Genomic DNA, 21,173 nt, shown 5'->3' on the forward strand with positions numbered 1-21,173 from the left:
GTAAGCTCATTAACCTTCCCTGTTGTGGTTGTACCATAGACCACCTTGCTAAAATATTACTTATAGTGTAGCTTTATATACTAGTTCATTTCCCACCTGAACAAACACATTTCCTTTTTTTTTCTTTCTCACAAAGGAAGGAATGAAAAAGTCTGCAGTCTCTCACTGACTTTATTAATTGAAGAGATATTATGCAAGTAGTCCAAGAGAGGGACAGCAACAATCAGTCAGTACAGAAGCAGAGACCTTTGTCACTGAGAACCTTTTGTTTTCTACAAGAGACTTTGTAAGTGCTCCAGTAGCACAGCAGTATAAGAAAGTCATGCTCTGAAGCAAAAACATCTCAACTTACCAACAACTTCCCTTAACCAAACACCAGTTCACAGAAGTTCGGAGCTCTTCAGATGACAAATGTGGTGAAAAACCCTTACAGGAAAAGCAATACTCCACCATGTGGCATTGCATGAGAACAGACAGAACTCTCTTGGAAGCCAGACTTTTCAGTCCTGCCCTGATTTGACGTATAAAGTGCAAACTCATACTGGATCAGTGTAGGTTTTTATGGAATTATAACCTGACAAAAAATAAAATAATATAAGTCAGTCCATGTCACCAGTATCTGAATTTGGAAGGAAAACGCCTTTTAGTTCCTTATCTAACACTCTAATTAAGATGTTTAGAATGGAACACAAATTTTCTACCTGAAATGACTAGGCACACATTTTATACATATCACACTTTTGAAAACTAAAGAAGCATTTTTAATGGACTAAAAATGTTTGGTGGAGAGAAGATAGAAATTTTCTTGAAGATACGCCTTCAAGTTTCCTTCTGTTCTTAGGGAAGATTTTGAAGTTTCAAAGATTTTCTTAGAACTGAAATTTTATCCTTAGTATTCTGGGTTTATGAAGAAATTCAAATTATTTTTTCGTAATCCTCCTCTCCTTGATAGTTTTCTGTTAAATTTACCAAATTACGTCATTTTCCAAAGCACTGTCCAATAAAAAATAATAATAATAATAGAAAAATCTAAACATAAATACTGGCATTCATATAAAAAAAGTCTGAAGTATCAGTCCCACAGTTTTCTAACCGCCCCTTCTCTGAGTGCTCTCACCGGGCTTGGGGTAGATTGCAGTTCTAAACACTCTCAGGTTGCAACGAAGCGAGGCACTTAAATGTCACCGTTAAGGGACTGCAGATATAAGCAGTGCTTCTTCATTATAAATATTACATATTTATGTACATATTATATTATAAATATTACATGAAAAATTAGCAAAGGATTATTTCTCTCAGTGCTTTTCTACTGAACACTTCTAATTCTCTAATGAGAAAGTTAATCATAGTTAATCATATATTTTCATTTTCTGTAGCACTTTTAGTTTAGTGTTGATCTACGTATGTATGACACTTCGCTTTGCATCCACAGTTACTATTTGGTTAAAAATTATCAATCTTTCCCTTCTTTTCTCATGAAACAGTCCTCTTTCTTTCATTGCTTTTATTTGCATTTGAATTTAATCCAGTTGGTCAATATCTTTCAACTATCCTTGCTCTAGAGGAGAATTCAGAAATGTGAATGACTGTCTCACAAATACAGTAATTATGCCTCTATTTCTAATACCTGCTCATAAAATGAAAAAACAGCCTTTGGGGACTTTGTTTTGTTACAGAAGAGAAGACGTTTGCTGTACTTAATTAATAGGAAGATAAAAAGTAATTTGCAACAGCTTGTCCTCACATTTGCCATCATAATGTTGTATAAGCACAGATTTATTGAATACAAACCAGGAATGAATAAGATGATGCTGAATTCTATTTTGGAATCATGTCTGACAATGTTTTTTTCAAACTAGACATTGATGTGTGATGGAAATAACTACAATACAAAATATTGCAGAACTAGTCTACCGACATCTGCATATTTTGGTAAGTACTTTATAAAGACAAGCTGGGTAAATGCACTTGAATCATCACACACACGCACACAATTTTTGCTACTTCAGAAACTTTGCAACTTACTCATAACATTCACTTGGCCTAAGGAAGATAGGAGTTGAGTTTACATAATGCCTGTTCTAAATGAAAAGACAAATTGTGAAATTACACACATGAAACAGGAATGATCCTCTTTCCCCTAAAACTAGTAAAACGTGAGATTTGGCAACAACACGTCTACAAGTAATCCACAATCTAAATTCAGTTTAATATAGAGAAAGTCATATTAAAACAAGTTATCAGCATATCCTATTTATCAACAGTGCAGATGGCTCTGTATTTACTTTTTGCCATCATGTATGGAACTTCTTTGAAAGGCAAACGTCCTCATCTATTTATCTGCCTTCTGCAGAGAGAACACCAGAAGCACAGAAGCAAAACCCCCAATTCACAAAGTCACTACATATTATTAACAGGCTTAATAAAGAAACAGTAAATGCCTGCACATTGTCTGTGCACTTCTGGTGATCTTTTTTGTTTTTTTTTTCCCCTCCAACCCCCCTTTTTTACTTCCCGGTAGGGAAATAAATGGTTGTCCTGAATACTTTCAAGAAGGTGTTTGAGTTCATAGAGAACTGGCCAAATCATTAGAAAAAAAGATCCTTCAAGCACATAAACTGGTATTATTCTGAAGGATGGTCAGATGTCAGTAATTTTTATATCTGAAATAAAGAAGGAGCTGACAAAAATGTAACAGTGCTCCAAAACTATGCCTGATCACTCTTAAAGGTATTTGTAATGATTACTAATGCAGCGTAAATTTGGTCTGTCTTTTTAACCTAGCTTTTAAATGCTGGTTTGATAGAGAATTGTAGAGAATTTTTAATTTATCCATACATTCACACTTCAGTTTGGAGAAAACAAAAGCACAGATTGTGTCTTTGCACAGTAACTAACAAGCCAAACCAGTTGATTATCAAGACCAGTTGTAGTCTAGTCCAAGCCTCTTTGAAAGCAAGGTGACTCTGACTTCAGCTATGAAATGGTAGGAGTTATTTTACAATAGTTCTGACAAAATGTTTCAGTGAATTCCAAGATCATACTTGTACCATCTGTCTTGCTACATGTTCCTGAATCTTCAGCTCAATTTGTGTGTGCTGTACACATACATGTATCACAATGAACTCATGCCCACTGATCATGGCTCTGCAGGTAGAACTGCAATAGTATTTCCAAATGTAATCTTATTTGCAACTGAAATATTTGACAAATATTTGCTTCTTTTAGCATCCAAAATTCCAGTGGACCATATATGCCAAACAGGAGCTTCTAAACAACAGTCACTGAAAGCCTGTCTCCTGTAGAACAGGAGTGGTACAGTAGAAATCCTAGCCTTCATGAGACCAGGTTTCAGACATAGTAAGACTATTCCTAGACAATTGCTCATCCACCAGAGAAAGGAAGCACAAAGGAAGAAACAGCACAGGGGATAAGGGGCAAGAAAACTTCCCTGAAACTGTCCATCAAGCACTTAAGACACTGTGCAATCACCTGCCCAGTTCAAAATGACTGTGACTTTAGAGAGCAAAGATCACAGCTCAGCCCCTCTAGTCATACAAAAATCACTAAAATTACCCATAGAAAAGGAAGGTATTGACAATGAGACTTATTGTGAATAGATGCAAAACTACTGCATCTATTCATAAGGTTTCGTTGCTGTGTACTAAGAACTGTTGCAGTTCAGCTCATTAACCACCTATGCAAAAAGTTCATTTTAGCTGATTCTGTAGATTGATTTTTTATGGGGTTGAATTGTGTCTTTGGCCAAAATAAAAGCATTTCTACAACAGCAGATGTATCATTCTGATGGAATAGATGGAAGGAGACCATCTATTCATTTCTTTAAAGTCCTTCAAAAGTTCTTGAGGACATGTAAAGTGGGAAAACTAAGCTCATTGCTTCTTACCTATCTTCACTCTTTATCTGGGACAGATGGCTTCAACCAATCTTGAAGTCCTTGCCAGTCTGCAATTGTTCCCAGCTGCTTAACAGCAGGGCAATTCAGTGGCTTCCTACTGGACTTGCAGTTAAAGTTAACCTAGCTCTAATGTAGTTATACATAAAGTCAAGATAAAAGACACAAAAATTATGACTCATGTCCATAAATAACTTCTTACTGATGATACTGAGAGAAACAAAGCTTGATTTTCTGAGTCTAATTTTTGTCCACATGAATCTAGAAGACAAAGCATCTTCTTGTAAACAGGCCACTGGATACTGAAGTCCTTCAGGCTTTATCAAAATTATAGAATTTCTGAAATCAAAATAGCAGAATAGAATCGGCATTATGGTAAGAGAAATATGCCTTCAGGACCTATAAGCGTGAAATTATTCTGGTCCTTTCCTAGCCAAGACTAATCACCCTGAGAGTAACAGATCATACAACCTCTCCTTCAATACTTGAAAAAAAATACAACTCCATCAATTTGGTATATAAAAAGCATGGGTGTTGCTACAGCAAAGGGTTGCATGTCTGAGGGCTGTCAAAGGCTGGGATGATTCCAAAGGCAAACTGCTTATGCAGAGGCAGATTTGATCAAGGCTCATGTTTTCCAAAAGGCAGCTAGCTTACTTTGGCCCTTTCCAAAATCCTTTCACAAGAGCTCCTCCACTCTGCTGTTTCTGCTGCATATTTTAAGAAAAAGAAAACCTAGCCTAGCCAAAAGCACAGAACTTGTTTCTAAGAGGGGTGAGGAGAAGAGCAGAAGTTAACAATTCAATTTGCTGAAAGCTTCAGAGAATACAAAGCAATTGTTTTAAAGAGAGCTAAAAATACTTTCTTCTATGAGTGTTTCCTCTTCTGCCAAACACATGCAATACACTGAGGAATGTAAGTCTTCAGAATGAAATATTTGTAATAGCATGAAGAAGCAGTCCCAGCTTCAGAAACTTTTGTTATAGCTGGTTAAGTTGGAACTGCATTTTGCTTAATACAGACAAAAGATGATCAACCACAGACAGGAGCGAACATTGGTTTCTTTGCCAACCTAAAATTAAAACACAGAAAAAAGGAAACACATACACCAATATTTCAGGTGATCTGGAGAAAATGTAACTGCAAATATATGTAGTTATAGGACAAAATATAGTTTTGCCTTCTAATCTTCTCTTTGATATGTGCTGGAAGCAAAATATATGAGAATGCACCCTGGGAAAAAACATAAAAAATGAACATTAGACCATACAAACAAATACAAAGTCACCTGCCTTCACTGGAAGCTTTGCAAATGTTTGCTCTCTATAATCAAAAATTTTGGCTCAATTCAGAATTCAGTACAACTCTTCACTCACCGTCCAGGGGAACACAGAAAGCTGAACATTTATAATGATCAGATTTTAATGGAAAGCGTCTTAAATTTGGCTTCTTTATTTCAAGTATTGGAAAATCTCACCTTTCTAAGAGGAAAAAAAAAGCTTATTCAAAGTCATGACAAGAGTGACAATTCACTTCTGAAAATCCTTTGCTTGCCATATTTAGCTAAACTGAAACAGTGTCCACAGCAACACCAACAGTGCAGCTGCAAAGCTGCCAATACTGGCTCCAATTGGGAAAAGCTTTTGTTATGTTTTCTATTCTTTTTTTTTTCCCTTCACTTTTCCCTTTCCAAAGACAAAAGAAGTCAATTGCTTCATATGAGTGTCAGGAAAAGGAATCTGCAAACTTATTTTGTTGCGCAGTTACTATTTGCATACTAACCTAGCAAGAAGTTACTGTGACTGTTAGGGTATTTGCAATACGAGAGCAACTTTTCCAGCAATCACGAATTGCCAACTCCTGCACTTAATTTTTCTGTAATTGTCCTCTTCTACAGTAAGCCAAGAAAGAAAAGCAGAGAAGTTGATACAAGAGAAAGCAGGCCACACTTACTTGATGAAAAATAAAATAAAATAATAATAATAAATAATTTTAAAAAGATTGGCTGTAAGTAAGGCCCCAAATTAAGACGGATTATATTAGACTTTCAGAAAACCTGCTTAATACACTCAAAAAAAAAAAAAAAATCACTTTGCATAGTTTGTTAAACAACAGTAGGCAATTTTCTTTCACTAAGAGAATATTAAGACAGCAGTAGCGGACAATTCAAAGTGCTGAAAGCATTTATATTGTACTAGTTACTTGTTTCGTTAGCTGCAACAACTGCTCCTGCCCTGAACATCTCCCATCTGTTTGTGCTGATGAAAAGCAACAGCTTGTCTACTGGAGATGCTTCCCTTCTCTAAAATGGAAAGTGAGCTGTAATGATTATTAAGGACTAATGGATGAACTCGCATGACTCTGTCTTTGGTGCATTTGCAGTAGTAACTGTTTCCACCTTTCCTCTCCCTTCCCAGAGGTATCAGCAAATATTCCTCACTTGCTACCCTCCTCCCCGATATAGACTCTATACCTATTTATCTAACTTCTTCCTTCTACATCAATCCATTAAAAAGGGGGACATCAGAACATTTCTAACTGTAAATTATGCCCCAACCAGTGATCTTTCCTGTACAGTTACACTTCAGATTTTTTCTTGCTTAAGAGACCAGAATACTGCCCTGTCGTATTCTTACTTACATACACTGTAAGAAATACATTTAATTTTGTCACAGAAGAGGAAGAATGGACAATCCAAGGAGATAGCATCAATGAAAGTTCGTCTAGTTCAAATGTCCACATTGTCATATGTAAAAACACAAGGACAATTTGTGTACATCTCATGACTATCGTACATGTCAGAAACTGGCTTCAAGATCAACTGGCTTTAAGATCAAGCGAATGAAAGAACAAGAGAGAAAATGAGAATATATTGAAGTTTCTGTTCTCCTTAAAAATCTATGGAAGCTCTTCTTGTAAGGTTACAAAACTCTTAACTTGGTTCTTCATATTAACTTTAAAATGCCTATGATGGACTGCCATGCAATCAAATCTTTAAAATAGAAATTTAGGTCTTTGTCTTGCAAGTGTAGAAATTTCAGGGGTTTTAAATTTTTTTTATTTTTAAGTATTTTTACTACAGCACAAAGTGATACCTAAAAAAAGTCCTTTAAATCTAGAAGACATTCCGTGGATATTTGCTTACGCCATTGTATGTAAGTCTGTTAAAATCAGCTAATAGCATCAGCATAACCACCACAGCAGCATTTAGTCTGAGAACACCTAGAGAACAGGCAGATGAACAGCAAGTCCTCACAGATATGCTGATTACTGACATGGTTTCAGAAAAGCTGATGGTGTCTTCTTGTAACAGGTAGTAGTACCAAAGTGATCACTGCTTCCTAGCTCAGTTAAAAAAACTAGCAAGTCACATTACAGCTCTCTCCAAAACTCCCCACAGGAGAAAAGAGCCGTAACAAAAAGTATCAATACTCAAAAAATTATAATGCATCTACACCAGGAATAGTTCTTAATAGAAGTACATTAATTAGCATTTGACTGTCATTTTTCAGACGTCACTGCTTTATTAAACAGTCTGGAAAAAATACTGATAATATGTACCTACTGATATAGAGTTCAGCATTTTAAAGTTACAGCAGGTACAAAAGGTTAAAGCTGTCTTTTAATTTTTTTTAATGAAAACTGCTGCAAGTTTAATGTATAATGAACTTTCTCATAACTTTCTCACGTCACATATGCAACAGTTTTAATCAGCCTATATATTGGTATTAGATTCTAACCAGTGGGCACATGCTATTTCACTAAATCAGACTGCAACCATTTTCTCTATTCCCTGCTCACTCTTAATGAAGTTATCCAACTGTTGGTCTTCTTTGTATCTTTTTTTTTCCCCCCACAAGAGAGTACTGCAAAAGCTTTGTTCTGAAAGAACCAGGACAGTGGAAGTTCTGGGGTTTTTTTAACCTTTCAGATAGGCTGCACATTTTCATCCAAAAGGTATTCATGGCGCATTACTCCTCCCCTGTCCTCCACCAATTAAGAAAAAAAAAAAAAAAAAAGCTTTACTCACATCCTGGGAATTCAGGAATGTCCCCCAGAACTCTTAACAGTAAGATTCCTCTCAAACAAATCAAGCAGTGGTGGAATTAGATTAGCTAAGATCATAACTATCTGCCTCTTACTACACAGAACTGGGAAGCAGGCAAAAGAAGTGATACAAGTGATCCTGACATTACATTCCACTGTTCTTTGTCACTGTTCTTTGCACCACTTTCCAGTCAAAGAAATGCATGTGTAGCCACTACTGTTTCTTGCCATGCTTTAAAAACTGTTGGTGCACGCAGCACACAGACATAATCCCACCTAACAGTACACATTGTTTAGCAAAAAATATACACGTATATTTCGAAAATAGGGTTTTATTGGAAGTTTATCAAAAAAAGTCTTAAATCATCGTTAAGAAAGGCACATCAGACTTCAGTCCCTTTTCTTTTTTGCTTTAGGTTCTTGCGACAGTTCCGGCAATTCACTTTCTTCAACTTCACAATGCTTTCTTTTCTTTTTCTTTGACTTTTTAAGGTCACTTTGGTAACCACTAGAGTCACTGGCAGGCAATACAAGTTCCTGTTCTTCCTGTTTATGTTTTTTCTTTTTCTTCTTCTTTTTATCATCACATACTTCATTCACAGCATCAATGCTTTGCTCTTCTGTATTTCCCCCCACAGTGTTATCTGCCTTACCTGGAGGATCTTCTGTGACACTATCTCCCCCAGAGTAATTTAAGCCATTTTTCTCACTATGAAAGTCTTGAATTTGCTCTCCATTTGTGCCATCAGTCACTGCATCAGTAAGAGGATCAGACTGCTCGGGCTGCATACTGCAAGAAAACATATGAGGTAAGTCAAAGCAGAAACATCTAAAGACACAAAGTGAAATGTTAAAATTTGTTAAAACACAATATTTACAACTAGATAAACGTCTGTTATAAACTCTAGATACAGAAAAAAATAAACCCCACTAACACTTTCAGCTTAATCTATACTACCTGACTAGCTTCTTCCTTCCATGGAATCAGTGCTCTCCTTCAAACCTTAGCCAAAATTTCTTCTCTAAAATCCCATACACACCATTAGGTATTGCATTTTATCTTTTATTCCCTCATCCATAATTACCTACTGCGCAGTTGACCTTTTTAGGTTCATTAGCTATTTGCCAACACAGTGTCCCGTTCAATCATACCAACCAGGTATCATACTGAAATCTGTACAGTTAAACAAGGATGATTTTAGCGAAACTGAAAAAAAAACAAACTCACAACAGCAACAACAAAAAACACCCAGTCAACCAATGAAAAAACTCTCTAAAAACAAAAACCTGGTAGGTACCACCCTGCAAATGAGAGCTGTGAAGAAAACATCCAAGACGATTCATACTGAAAGAACACAGTTAAAATTATGGAGGAGTAGATGGCACTGAGAACAACGACAGTTAATTCTGAATGCATGAAAGCAATTCAGAGTACTCTTCCAGATTAAACAGACCTCCAAAAACATTATGATTTCATCCACAGTATCTACAATGTGCATTTTAAAATAAGTCATTAATCACAGTGGTAGAAAAAAATTGCTGAGCAAATGACTATTAAGAAAAAAACACACTTTTTAAAAGACATCACTATTAAGATTTTTTAGCAAGCTGCTGTGAAAATCTACAGAGGCACAAGGATGAACGTCATACATTTTCTCATGTCACCTTTGAGCTCAAGCTTATTCTTATGTTTCAGCAAGCATTTAAGAAATCTGCATGTAACTATTTATGATTGTGTAACTGCTGGTAAGTGTAGGTCAGTGTAGAAATACCAGCATAAACACTGTTCAGAAAGTGGAAATTTTTAAATTGAAAAGCCTGGATACATTTATAAGCAAATCCACTCTAGATATCTGATATGTTATTTTGAACATGCACTATTTGCCCAATCAATAGTTTGAGAGTTAGAATACAAACTTTTTAACTCAAGAAAACTATTTTTATTAACTATTTTAATAATTTTATTAACTATTTCTATTAACAGTAAAAAGTTTTGTTTGACTAACACAAGTTATTTTTATACAAAGGTTTGTGTGAAAACAAGGAAGCTTAAGGAGTAAGATGTTGAATCAAATGGTTCACCTCATAACTAATCCATTTAAACAGTTAAGAAAAACATTTTCTCCTGTGGCACAGTACCTGGTTTTAGTCAGTTGTCCTCGGATGAAGAACACTCCTGCTGCATCAGAATCTAAGTGCACCGCTCGAAATTTCAGTTCATCTCCTATTTTAAACCCCAACTCTTGCCACTCTGCAGCTGACATGTGTTCAGGTTTAGGGATAGAAGCATTGAAGCACCCATGTATCAGACAGCCAATGTGACTGGGGGCCACTTTGTTAATTACACCCTACAAAAGAAAAGGAACGTCATATGGACTTCAATTAATGACTACCTCTTTAAACGCAGACATTGTGTATATTTAGTTTCTTATATTGACATTCTTGGACAAGAATTTGCATGGAAAGGTTACAAAGTCAGCTCATCTAGCAAATAAGCAAACTATTCTGTACAAAAATAGAAACTACTTCTAAATACTAAATACTTTTCATAAAGTTCTACCACAAAGAGAATCAAACCTGTATCTGCAAAAAAGGACAAAGTCAAAGCATGGAATGTAACCACAGTAAGTACATGCATCAAACTGCTACTTCTTTTCTCACAGCACAGCCACCAACTGTGCTTTACAGCCACTTTAAGCCCTATGGTACTTTTCTACCTAAACTTTTATGCTGGCACTGAACTATTTTGCAGCTAAAGATACAGATGACACACAAAAAAGCTTCAAATACTCCATTCCATGGGTTTCTGACACACGTGCACTTCACCTCATCCATTTTTGCACTTCTCGAGGATGAATGAAATACCAGTGCAGGTGTTTCTATCTCCTTTCTACTAAGGGAACACATTCACTTCTTACATTTAAGAATACACTTAAGAATCATTTACTCTCTAGAAAGCTTTGCTATTTAGCAAATGGAGAGGTAGATGCATGAACACGTAAAAAAACAATATAAACATTCTAAGGAATTACTGATGTGAACTAAAAAGTTCTACTTAAGCCCCAAACTGTTGTTTTTGACGGCAATAAGCCAAGCTTTATTAAGTTAATGCCGACACATTTACATACCACCATCTTCTTCCCTTTCTTGGGACTGAAGATGACAAAGTCCGCCTCCACGTTCAGGTGGATGAAGCCCTGGTCGTCGTGGATGTCCCCGAGCTCTCCTACCACCTTGACGTTGTCGTAGGCCACCGGCACACCCTGCAGGCTGGGGAGAAGCACAGTTAGCTGCGGATCGCTCCCCCCCCTACGGCGAACCGAGGGCTGCGGGACCCGAAGGCCTCACCTCTCCGAGTAGCGCAGGAGCTCAGCATCCAGCTGGGCGCGGATGCCCGTGCGCTTGCGGCCCAGGAAGCGCGGCGGCAGCGCGACGTGTCGGCGGTGCGGCGCCACCACCAGGCACGAGTAGCGCCGGCACACCAGGGCGCATGCCGCGGCGAAGGACGGCAGCTCAACGGCGGGCAGAGGACGAACGGCGGGCGGCTGCAGCTCCCCCGCCACAGCCATGCTGCAGGGCCACGCCGCGGCGCGGAGAGATGGCGTCTCCCACCGCCGCGGAAAGTGACGGAGTTCCGGGTGCGCTGCGCTGGTGTAGTGTTCGCCCGTACACGAAATAAGCGGCTGTCCTGCTGTAAGCAGCGGGAGGTGTGGCTCGTTGGTAAAAACAAGTTTTGTCCATAAGAGTTGCCCAGACTTTATATAATTTTCTTTCATACCGTGAAAGATTTCCTTCATACCGTGGAGGCCTCAGAAGCACTGTGGTTCTATAAGGACCAGCCTTACTTCATCGATCAGAAATCCCCAGACTCCATATAAAACGTTCAGTGAGGCAAAAGCCTTTTGAAACTATTCAAACACTACACCAGAAATTTTTCTTTGACAATGCATACAGTGAAGACAGTATTATTTCTCACAGTTAAAACAAATGGTATTTTACTGTACTTCGCTGCAAGTAAAGGTGGATTAGCGTGAAGGAACTGACATAAAAATGGCTTTCAGATCACTGAAATTGCAGGACTGAAAATATCTTGAATTACCGTAATCTATATCCTCTCGTGGCTTTAATCCTCCAGAGCATTTAACATCTATCAAAATCAATTGTAAGTTACGCTCTCAGCTTTCTGGAGAAATATCTTTATTTTATGTTTTCCTATGTTCAGGTCGTGTTTAATCCTTGCAATGTGTTTTCAATCTCAGTAAAAGACCTTATACGATAATGGCATACACTTTTATTCCTAAATGAAATATACATTTTATAACTCTCATTTATGAGCGGATTAAGTTTGCAATGAGGAATATAACCATCTAAGCTCTATATTCAATTTTATCCAAGATAATAAAAAGCTAGCTCGGTTCATGAAATGAAAATTCGGAATAAGATGCAAAGACAACATGAACAAAAACATGGACTTGTGTGTTTCTCCCTGTAGGCAGCTTGGACAAGTGGGTGCCAGGAGGGCTCCCTCCCTCTCTGCCTTCTGCAGGAAGCTGGTGCTATCCCTGCAAGGTGCCTGTCCTCAGAAAGCTTATTGTATTTCACACTGTATAAACTGAAAACCTACAACAAAATAATGTCTTCAGGCCTGTACATACTGTGTGGGGCCTACAGAGAGATTAGCTAAGCCTAAACAACATGGACAAGGCTTTTAAAGAGTTTTCTTTTAGCTGTGCAGTCACTTGGTCTTCTCCCCAAGGCAGATGAGCGTAGCAGTGGTGGTGTGGCCAAGCAGAGGTATTTTAGTTCAGACCAGGTCTGCACTTTCTAATTGAATCTCCATTTATAATTGCTTCTGTGCTTTGGTTTTGATTGCACAGTCCTTTGGAACTTCCAGAATTCCTTTCATGTTAAAGTAATATGACACATTAAATCCTAACAGTAATTAAGTCTACAGTTGGCTAGTTCAGAATAGCCTCCTTTATACTCTCCTGGTGTACTCCCAGCACCAACTGTTTTACTCTTCAAGTTAACATCTGTCAAGTCACAGTGCTTGCTGATGCAACGTAACCTATCTAGACCAAAAGCAGCGTTGTTCTGTTGTCCTTTAGGGACTACAGAGTTATCACTGGGCTTTTGTTTTCCTTACTTAGTTGTGGAAGATGTCCTGACCAAACGGAGGCATCTTAGTGGTACTTCCGTCTTCTCCAGTCACAGTTCAGTTCTGAAAACCACTGAGACAGTAACACTTATGTTTTTATTGTTCTTTTTTTTTTTTTCCTTTTTCTTCCATTGTTGTCTATCTTATTTTCACTCCTTGATGTTAGCTTTCATTTAAAAACAGAGCATCTTAGCTAACCTTTTTTTTTGCTGCAGTGAGCCTGTGTCCAAAAAGGCAGCAAAAATAGATGTCTTAAACAGCACAGTGCTGGTATATTTGCCAAGTCTCACAGTGGCTGCTAAAACTCTGCTGAACCTGTTTTTCTCTAGCATTGAGGTTGCCAGTAACAATCAGGACCAAAACCAAAAGCTGTGTTTTCAATCACTGCTGTTCTTTTCCTTTCTATTTTATCTGTGTTAGTCTAGTTTTCTTTTTATGGAAACATGGCCAGCCTCCAGCAAGAACATTAATTATCAACCACATATCTAGCACCTCTCAACTGGTCTTTTCTTTTATTCCAAAATAGTCGTTGCTATCTTCAGTCCAGCATCATGATTAGAATCATGTGTTGGTTTGGAGCCTCATACAACTGCTCATTCATGTTCTTCTGTGGCAACTGCAGCTCATTCATTCAGCAGACAGCCTTCATCCAGCACTAAAATCCTGGAAGCTTCAGTTGTGACTGAATATACTGCATCTTGTGCAGAGTGGAAGAATACCTGTGGCACTGTGCTGGAGTAGAACACATATTTCCTCTTAGGCCATGCACTCAAAGGACCCTTTCCGTTCCGAAACTGAATCCATCCCAGGTTCCTCATCAAACAACTTGCGCTCTATAAAAAAGAGAAATGAAGAAATGATTTACAGTTATACAGGCTATAAAGATGTAGTAGAAAACTCATGCTCATAATTTATTTTCAAATATTTTAGCTGGTTTTTCATTTTTCATGTGGTATCATAAAAATGCACAGTATTTTTAATGTGTTGTTACTTGGTATGTAACGGGGTGAAGAGTGTGTACTCAAACTCTTGGTTTTATTTGAAGTTGTATGGCAACAGATTTGTTTCAGGATCTTTGATCGTCATACCTAGTAGAGACTGATTAGAGCAAGTCAGGTACTGAAGGATGTGGTAGAGTGATGGGACTTGGTAGGTTAAATTGATGGCTGAATTTGATGATCACAGAATCACAGAATTGTACTCCCCCTTCCCAACTACAGCAGGTTCCCTACAGTAGGTTGCACATGAAAGTGTCCAGACGGGTTTTGAATATCACAAGAGGAGGAGACTCCACACCCTCCTTGGGCAGCTTGTTCCAGTGGTCTGCCACTTTCAAAGTAAAGTTTTTTTCTCATGTCCATGTGGAACCTCCCATGTTCCAGTTTGTGCCGATTGCCTCTTGTCCTGTCTCTGAGCACCACCAAAATTAGCCTGGCCCCAGCCATTTGACACCCACCCTTCTCATATTTGTAAGCATTGATAAGATCCCCTCTCAGTTTTCCCTCCTCCAGGCATGATCTTGAAGATCTTTTCCAACCTAATTGATTCTGATTCTATGATGCTATTCTATCATCCTATGTGTAATCAGTTAGAATTAGGCATTTAAATGTCATTGAGGGAGTCAATATTTGGAGCTTTCTTAGGCTGGTTTTCTGGACTCCTATGTTGAGAGACACAAAATTTTTTTACATATCAAATTTATCAGTGTAAGAAGTTAGCTAAATATCCAGTACTTACAGTGCTAAAAACTCACTTAACTGGAAATGTGAGTAGAATTAAGCTTGGGAGGCAATGTCACCTCTAAGGGGAAAAAAAAAAAAAAAAAAAAAAAGAGTGTAGTTCTACCATCCCATTTGTTCTTAAAAACATAATTTGAGCAAAATCCACCAGATGGCACACTAAAGCCTTGATACCGAAGAATGCAGTCATCCAGGAGAATGGTGGTAACTGCACAACAGGCTAAAAATTTAATCTGTAATACGATATGCAGTCTGTGCTTTGTTTTGTCAGTGATTACTATGTCAATCTTTAATAGGAAAGAAATGACTGAGAGAAACATTAAGGAAAAGAAATGGGATAAGACAGCAACTATGTTAATTTATTTCAGTTAATAATTTGTCTTAATTTGTAATGACATTTATGATGTCTGGGATGGACATTTCCTAACAGCTGGGTCTGGCTAGATTTGCCTTTGGTTCTTGATTGTCCAAGCAGGGTGTTGTATGCCAGGAAATGGTTGATGTGGCTGGCCCTAAGTATTGCCTAAACTGTGAATCGTCCTTCTGGAGCAAAAACATCTTGTATAAGTATCTTGCTGAAAGATCTGTACCCAAGTACTTGTCTATCCTTTTATCCATGGAAATAAGAAAATCCACATCAGAAGAGCTGGTCACTGTGGTGCCCCTCTCCAGCTCTGCTGGTATTTAAAGGCAATGTTTTTCAAGGCATAGTTTCAATGATACAGTGACATTGTGATCTGTGGAGATCTAGCTGTTGATATGATGCTGAATCTCTCCTCCATCCTTCTCCATCCTTTTCAGGCAGCATATGCTACTTCAGAAACCCTTTGATGTCATTGATTTTCTTAGATGAGCTAAGAGCTTTTCTACATTTGACTATCAGTAACAGCATTATATACCGTCATACAAATAAAGGATAGGGGTCATTATTATGAATAAATACCGAAGAGCTTCATGTAACCATTTTCATTTGAGCACAGTATCCTTAGGCACTGAAGCAAATGTACCTGCTGTAGTTTAGGAAATCTCCAATGTACTGTAGCTATAGCAGCTCTTATCTAGTGAATTATTTGAGTATCGCTGCCTCTGGGTGGTTCAGTGCTAGGTACCAATTCATAGCTGAATGATATCTCTGAGTGGCAAGTAATAAGAACAGCATAATTTTTAGGCAGTTGCCAGGTTGCCCTTGGTTGAATGAAAAAGAAAGATTCTGTTCTCCCTCAGCTTTCTGCAGAATCCGTGGTTTAGTTTGGCAGTGCACAGGGTTCTCATTGACCTGGCTCAGCCTTTTACCATCACATCCATCCACCCACGTGCAAAAATCCCAAGATAATAGAAGTCATAGTTATAGTAAAAACAAAAACAAAACTATACATATATATATAAAATTGCAACAACAGCAACAGAAAAACAGCAACCAAATCAAAACAAAACAGGAGAATCAGGCACTCTTCTATGAGAGCCAAGACAAAAGTAAAAATGTTCTCTGGACTGGTGAAAGTATTAAAAAAAAAAAGAAGAAGTACACTGTGGGCAAAATCTTGCTCTCATTATAGATTCTCTTTTACTTACCCAAATCCCTTAAGAGCATGAGAAATTTCTGAAGTGCAGCGTTGTTCTTTATGTAGATTTAAATGTGATATTAATCACAAGAATCTCATCATTATTTGTACCATCACCCCCTCCTGGAAGAAAATGAGTTGCAACAGTCAAATCCCAAGGTATGTGTTAGCCTTCAGTCAAGCAAAATTTCACAGAAGCCAAAGGAATTTGTCTCAGTAAAGACCAGCATGGAACATTTGTCCCATCAGAAGTTTACCTCATTGTGTCCCTCAACATTGCATCTGTTCTCCAAGGGAAAGGTATCTGCTTGATGTAAGTTTGGGCCTTGGCTGCCATCTGGACAATATATTGCTCTGAGTTTTCACTCCTGTGAACAGAATATAAACATAATGGCTGTAAAATGAAGAAGCTGGGAGAGCTGGAGAAGGCCAACGGGAACTGCTTTGGCTACCTTTGACAACCTGGTGATTAGATGTGGGGAAGATGGATCCATACCCTTCTTGAAAGAATGAGAGGCATCCGACAAAACTGTAGTAAGGAAAATTCTTGCTAGATATAAGGAAATAATTCTTTACAGTTAGGGCAATCAAATGCTAGAACACATTGTCAAGAGAGGCAGTGGGATTCCTATTCTTGTTGTAATAAAAAATGCTTTGGACCAGACAGCCTCCATACATCCCATCTATTTTCAGTTCTTACAATGCTAGATTAAGAAAAAGAAACATTTGGCAGTGATAAAGTCAGGAGTAGTCTTTTAAATCCAAGTTCATACTAGTAAAAGCTGAAGAATGCAGAGCAGTTGTGACTGTGCCCCAGAGCAGCCCTCAATCTGTCCTTCGTTTTGAGAAGCGCTTTCTATACCTACATGGCAGCCATCAGCAGAAGCATTCTATATGCCCCAGGGAGTGCTCAGAAAGTTCTCACCGATTGCAAGACTGGGAACAAATATAGGACAAATACAGGCTTCACTGTATCAATTTGCCATGGACAAATGGTCCAGAGGCCCCATTTTCTGCACGCTGTGGGTCGAGTTCTGCACTCTTCAAGTATGCCTCTTGTACCTACAACCTTTTCTATGCACCTCACTTAGCCACATCTGGGCTAATGCATAATCATTTATAATCTTAATTTAAGCCACATGAGGGTATTTTTTAGACTCAACAGTAATGCCGTCATTCAGTTGCTCTTAGAAATAACCAACTTCCTTTCACCAAAAATTACAGCACTGTGGTTGCTGAGTTCTTCAGTGTTCATCTCAACCCAAATCAGGAAATAGATGTTCTAGATGTAACTGTGTGGTTTCTGTTGATTCACTGATATCGTAATGTCTGTGGTAACTGCTGCTCAGCTGATATTTCAGATTGCATAGTATGTGCTAGATGAGACAAAGCATAAAACGTTTACTCAGCACAACTGCAGCGTGTTGCATCAGCATGCTCTGAAAATTGAAATAGGCTCCAACAAGAACGTGACTCCCCATTTGCAGCTGTCAGCACTGCTCAGCTTGGTGACATTGCTGGTATTTGCTTCCGATCAAGATATGCTGGTGCTGAAGGAAATTCAGAAATGTCACACTGCCAGCCTCTAGTTGCAAAATATATATTAAATTCCAGCTCTTCAGCACTTAGGCACATACATAGCTTTATGCTGAGGCCTTACTTGCTTCAAAAGGCAAATGTGCTTGTTGTTTTTCCAGTGTCTTGCAGCCTTCCCATAACATGATTACTGTGGAGCATGAGGAGGAGAGGAGTGTAGACTAGGACTGCAGTGGACAGAGCAGTCATGTTAACAACATGTTGACCTTGCATATACTTCACATACAGGCTGGTATATATTCCACTTGATATATTTATCAGTATTGTAAGGCATGTGAATGAGAACTTATCCTAAAAGCAGTACAACTTCCTGCCAGGTTTTTCTTCACTGCATGTATTTCTTCAAGGATAAAGACTATTTACATCAGCTATATGAGAGAGATGAGAGATGAGTGAGAAGCTTAAATGCTAAGCATATTTATTTATACAATGTTATATTTGGAGTGTAATGAGCTAATAATGAAATAATTTAAATAATACATACGTTTTAAGAAGAAATTTGAATCTACAGACAGCTTTATGGTTTTGTGCAATTAGAATAATTTGCATTTACCACATAGACCATAGATTTTTACATTGCAAATATATATGTTAGCAGGTCTTGCATGGCTTTAAAAATATTTGCTTTTGTTTTGTTTAATCAAATGAATTTCTTGAAAATATCTTCAGCCATTTGTGATAACTGCAAGTGCTTCCATCAATAAAGGAACTAATACAAAATGATCTGATTTCCTGAAATGCATTTGCTAAATACGCAGCTTAGCTGTTTGAGTATTCTGTAAAATCAACTAAAAAGTCTTCTTCTTGGGTCTGGCTACTATCATTATGGCACTGTGTTAGATCAGCAAGAGTTTCATGGTATGTGATTATTTTTATTACTGCTGGTTAATAAGTAGCTAAAGACCATAATAATCTGTTGAACTGATGAGGCAAAGCACACCAAAAGTTCTTACTGGTAGTGATAAGAAATTATATGTTATTGCTATGACAACTCTTTTACTGTTGCCATAAAAAAGTTTCTCAGACACCTGGCAGTCTGAAAATAAAACAATTCTGTTGAAAATTATGAATACGTAATTGGTTTATAGCTTTTGTAAGCATAGCTTTGCATTTGTGTTGACATGTGTCTTTAAGGCATGTTGCCTAAATGTAAAAGGTAAAATTATACATTTGGTTCTTGCAGTGCAGTGCAGGAGGGAGAGACTGCATTCAAAGTCCTACTGAGGGTAGAGGTGGAACAATTTCTTCTCAGAAGGAATTGTAATGCATTGGAACAGGCTGCCCAGGGAGCTGGTGGAGTCACTGTCCCTGGAGGTATTGGAGAACCATGGAGATGTGGCATTGACGGACATGGTTTAGTGGGCATGGTGGGCATGGGTTGATGGTTGGATGAGGTGATCTTAGTGGTCTTTTCTAACCTTAGTGATTCTTTGATTCTATGACTCTTTGAACCCTGAGTTGTTTCCATAAGCAATAACTTTGTACAAAAGCTTCAGCTTAGTGATGGTGTAATCCCATTAGATTTATTGCAATAAATTATCGTAGTTCAGTCTTTTCTTTCATGTAAAGTATTTTGTCTGTTTTTTTGCTTTGTTTTTATCAGAGGTAGAAGAAACAACTATTTGTCATCTTTAAAATAAATCAAATGAAATGTGGTTTGCAGCACAGTGGAATCCCTCAGGTGATCTGATCACTGTAGTAGGTTATCATCATTTATTTCCTATCTTCACAGAATCACAGAATTGCAGGGGTTGGAAGGAATCTCAAGAGATCATCGAGTCCAACCTCTCTGCTAAAGCAGGTACCCTACAGTAGATCACACAGGTGGGCATCTAGACAGATCTTGAATATCTCCATAGAAGAAGGCTCCACACCCTCTCTGGGCAGCCTGTTCCAGTGCTCCACCACCCTTACTGTAAAGAAGTCCTTCCTCCTATTTGTATGGAACTTCTTATGTTCAGATTTTAGGCCATTGTTCAAGTTTTAGGCCATATTGCTTGGAAACAGTAGAAAGAAACAATCTGAAAAACACTGACGCACAAATTATTTCAGTTGCATTTTATGCATCTCAGTAGTTAATTTCCTACACAAATTGTATGTTTAGAGGGCTTTTAAAAGGTCTCCTTATTGGGCAGTCAGAACTGATTCTTCTGCCATGTCTGGTTTTAACCTTACTTAAATGGGGATAATTTCAACCAGAATAAGAAAGAAGAGATAGCAGGCATCAGTGGCTTAGTTTGGATTTTTGCTAGTTAAATCTGAAATGGGATTTTCAACTAAAATTTCAACTTTTTTTCATTTTTTAATGGATTGCCTGTGGCAAAGACAAAGGATCAGTGACATTCTACAGGTTCATGCCTGGATATACTGCTGTGAGAACAGTTGCTAGGCTGCATTGCAGTGATGAAACAAAGGCCTGAACTGTCTTATACAGAAAGAATCAGATCCTATAAAGACAAAAAATGGCTAAAGCAGGGCTGGGATGGACTTCATGTGCCAGTTCAGAAACCTCATGTCAATCATGAGACAAAAGTCCATCTGAGTTGCTCTCTGCTGCCTGACACGCAATATGATGCCCTGGACTGACCTGCCCCATTACAAAAGGCTCATCCAGCTCCATCCAGCACCTTGGTGGGATGCAGGCTTTAAGCAGAACAGGTCTCAAGGGGCCCTAATCTGTGACGTGTGATGAGAAAACTTACTGAGTACATGGATAGAATCAGCTGCTTGCTCTCCTGCCCTCCACCCCAACATATCTGTAGTATTCTGAAAATGCACGTGGGTGAGAAGCCCTTGTTTGAAACAGGGGCCAGAAGAGTGAGCCAGGAAGTGGGGAGCACTGCTTCACTTCCCTTCTCAGCAGAAGACGCAAACCTGCAGCATCAGAGAGTGTGTAACAATCCATCTGCGTGCCTGGGAGAGGGCAGGAAAGAAAAGAGCAGGGCTGAAACAGCTATCCTGAAGATGCGGGAGAGGGGGGGGCCTCTGGGCTAGTGCTGATATGTCAGTAATCTGCTTCTGCTTTCAGGTTTGTTTCAGCAAACACCGAGCGAGGAGGCAGCTCAGCCACCGGCCCTGCACCCAGCGCTGACAGGAACACTGCGGCAAGTGACGTCAGGGCAGCTGCGTGTCCTCATCTGCAGGGCACGGCCTGC

At 38.5% G+C, this 21,173-nt stretch overlaps 1 protein-coding gene and 1 long non-coding RNA gene across 2 annotated transcripts; both read right to left on the reverse strand.

The window, feature by feature from the left end:
• Positions 1 to 8,279: 8,279 nt before the first annotated feature.
• On the reverse strand, positions 8,280 to 11,559 carry TWISTNB (TWIST neighbor). Its single transcript, NM_001199615.2, has 4 exons — positions 11,312 to 11,559; positions 11,092 to 11,233; positions 10,103 to 10,311; positions 8,280 to 8,753 (listed from the first exon to the last, which is right to left on the reverse strand). The coding sequence occupies exons 1-4, from the start codon at positions 11,530 to 11,532 to the stop codon at positions 8,354 to 8,356; spliced, it is 972 nt and encodes a 323-aa protein (NP_001186544.2). The 5' UTR covers positions 11,533 to 11,559; the 3' UTR covers positions 8,280 to 8,353.
• A 365-nt stretch (positions 11,560 to 11,924) lies between these two features.
• LOC121109804 lies at positions 11,925 to 21,124 on the reverse strand. Its single transcript, XR_005857560.2, has 3 exons — positions 16,680 to 21,124; positions 16,433 to 16,545; positions 11,925 to 13,954 (listed from the first exon to the last, which is right to left on the reverse strand). It is a non-coding gene; the product is annotated as an uncharacterized LOC121109804 (long non-coding RNA).
• Positions 21,125 to 21,173: the final 49 nt, after the last annotated feature.

This window comes from Gallus gallus, chromosome 2, assembly GCF_016699485.2.
Source record: "Gallus gallus isolate bGalGal1 chromosome 2, bGalGal1.mat.broiler.GRCg7b, whole genome shotgun sequence".
Taxonomy (NCBI): Eukaryota; Metazoa; Chordata; class Aves; order Galliformes; family Phasianidae; genus Gallus; species Gallus gallus.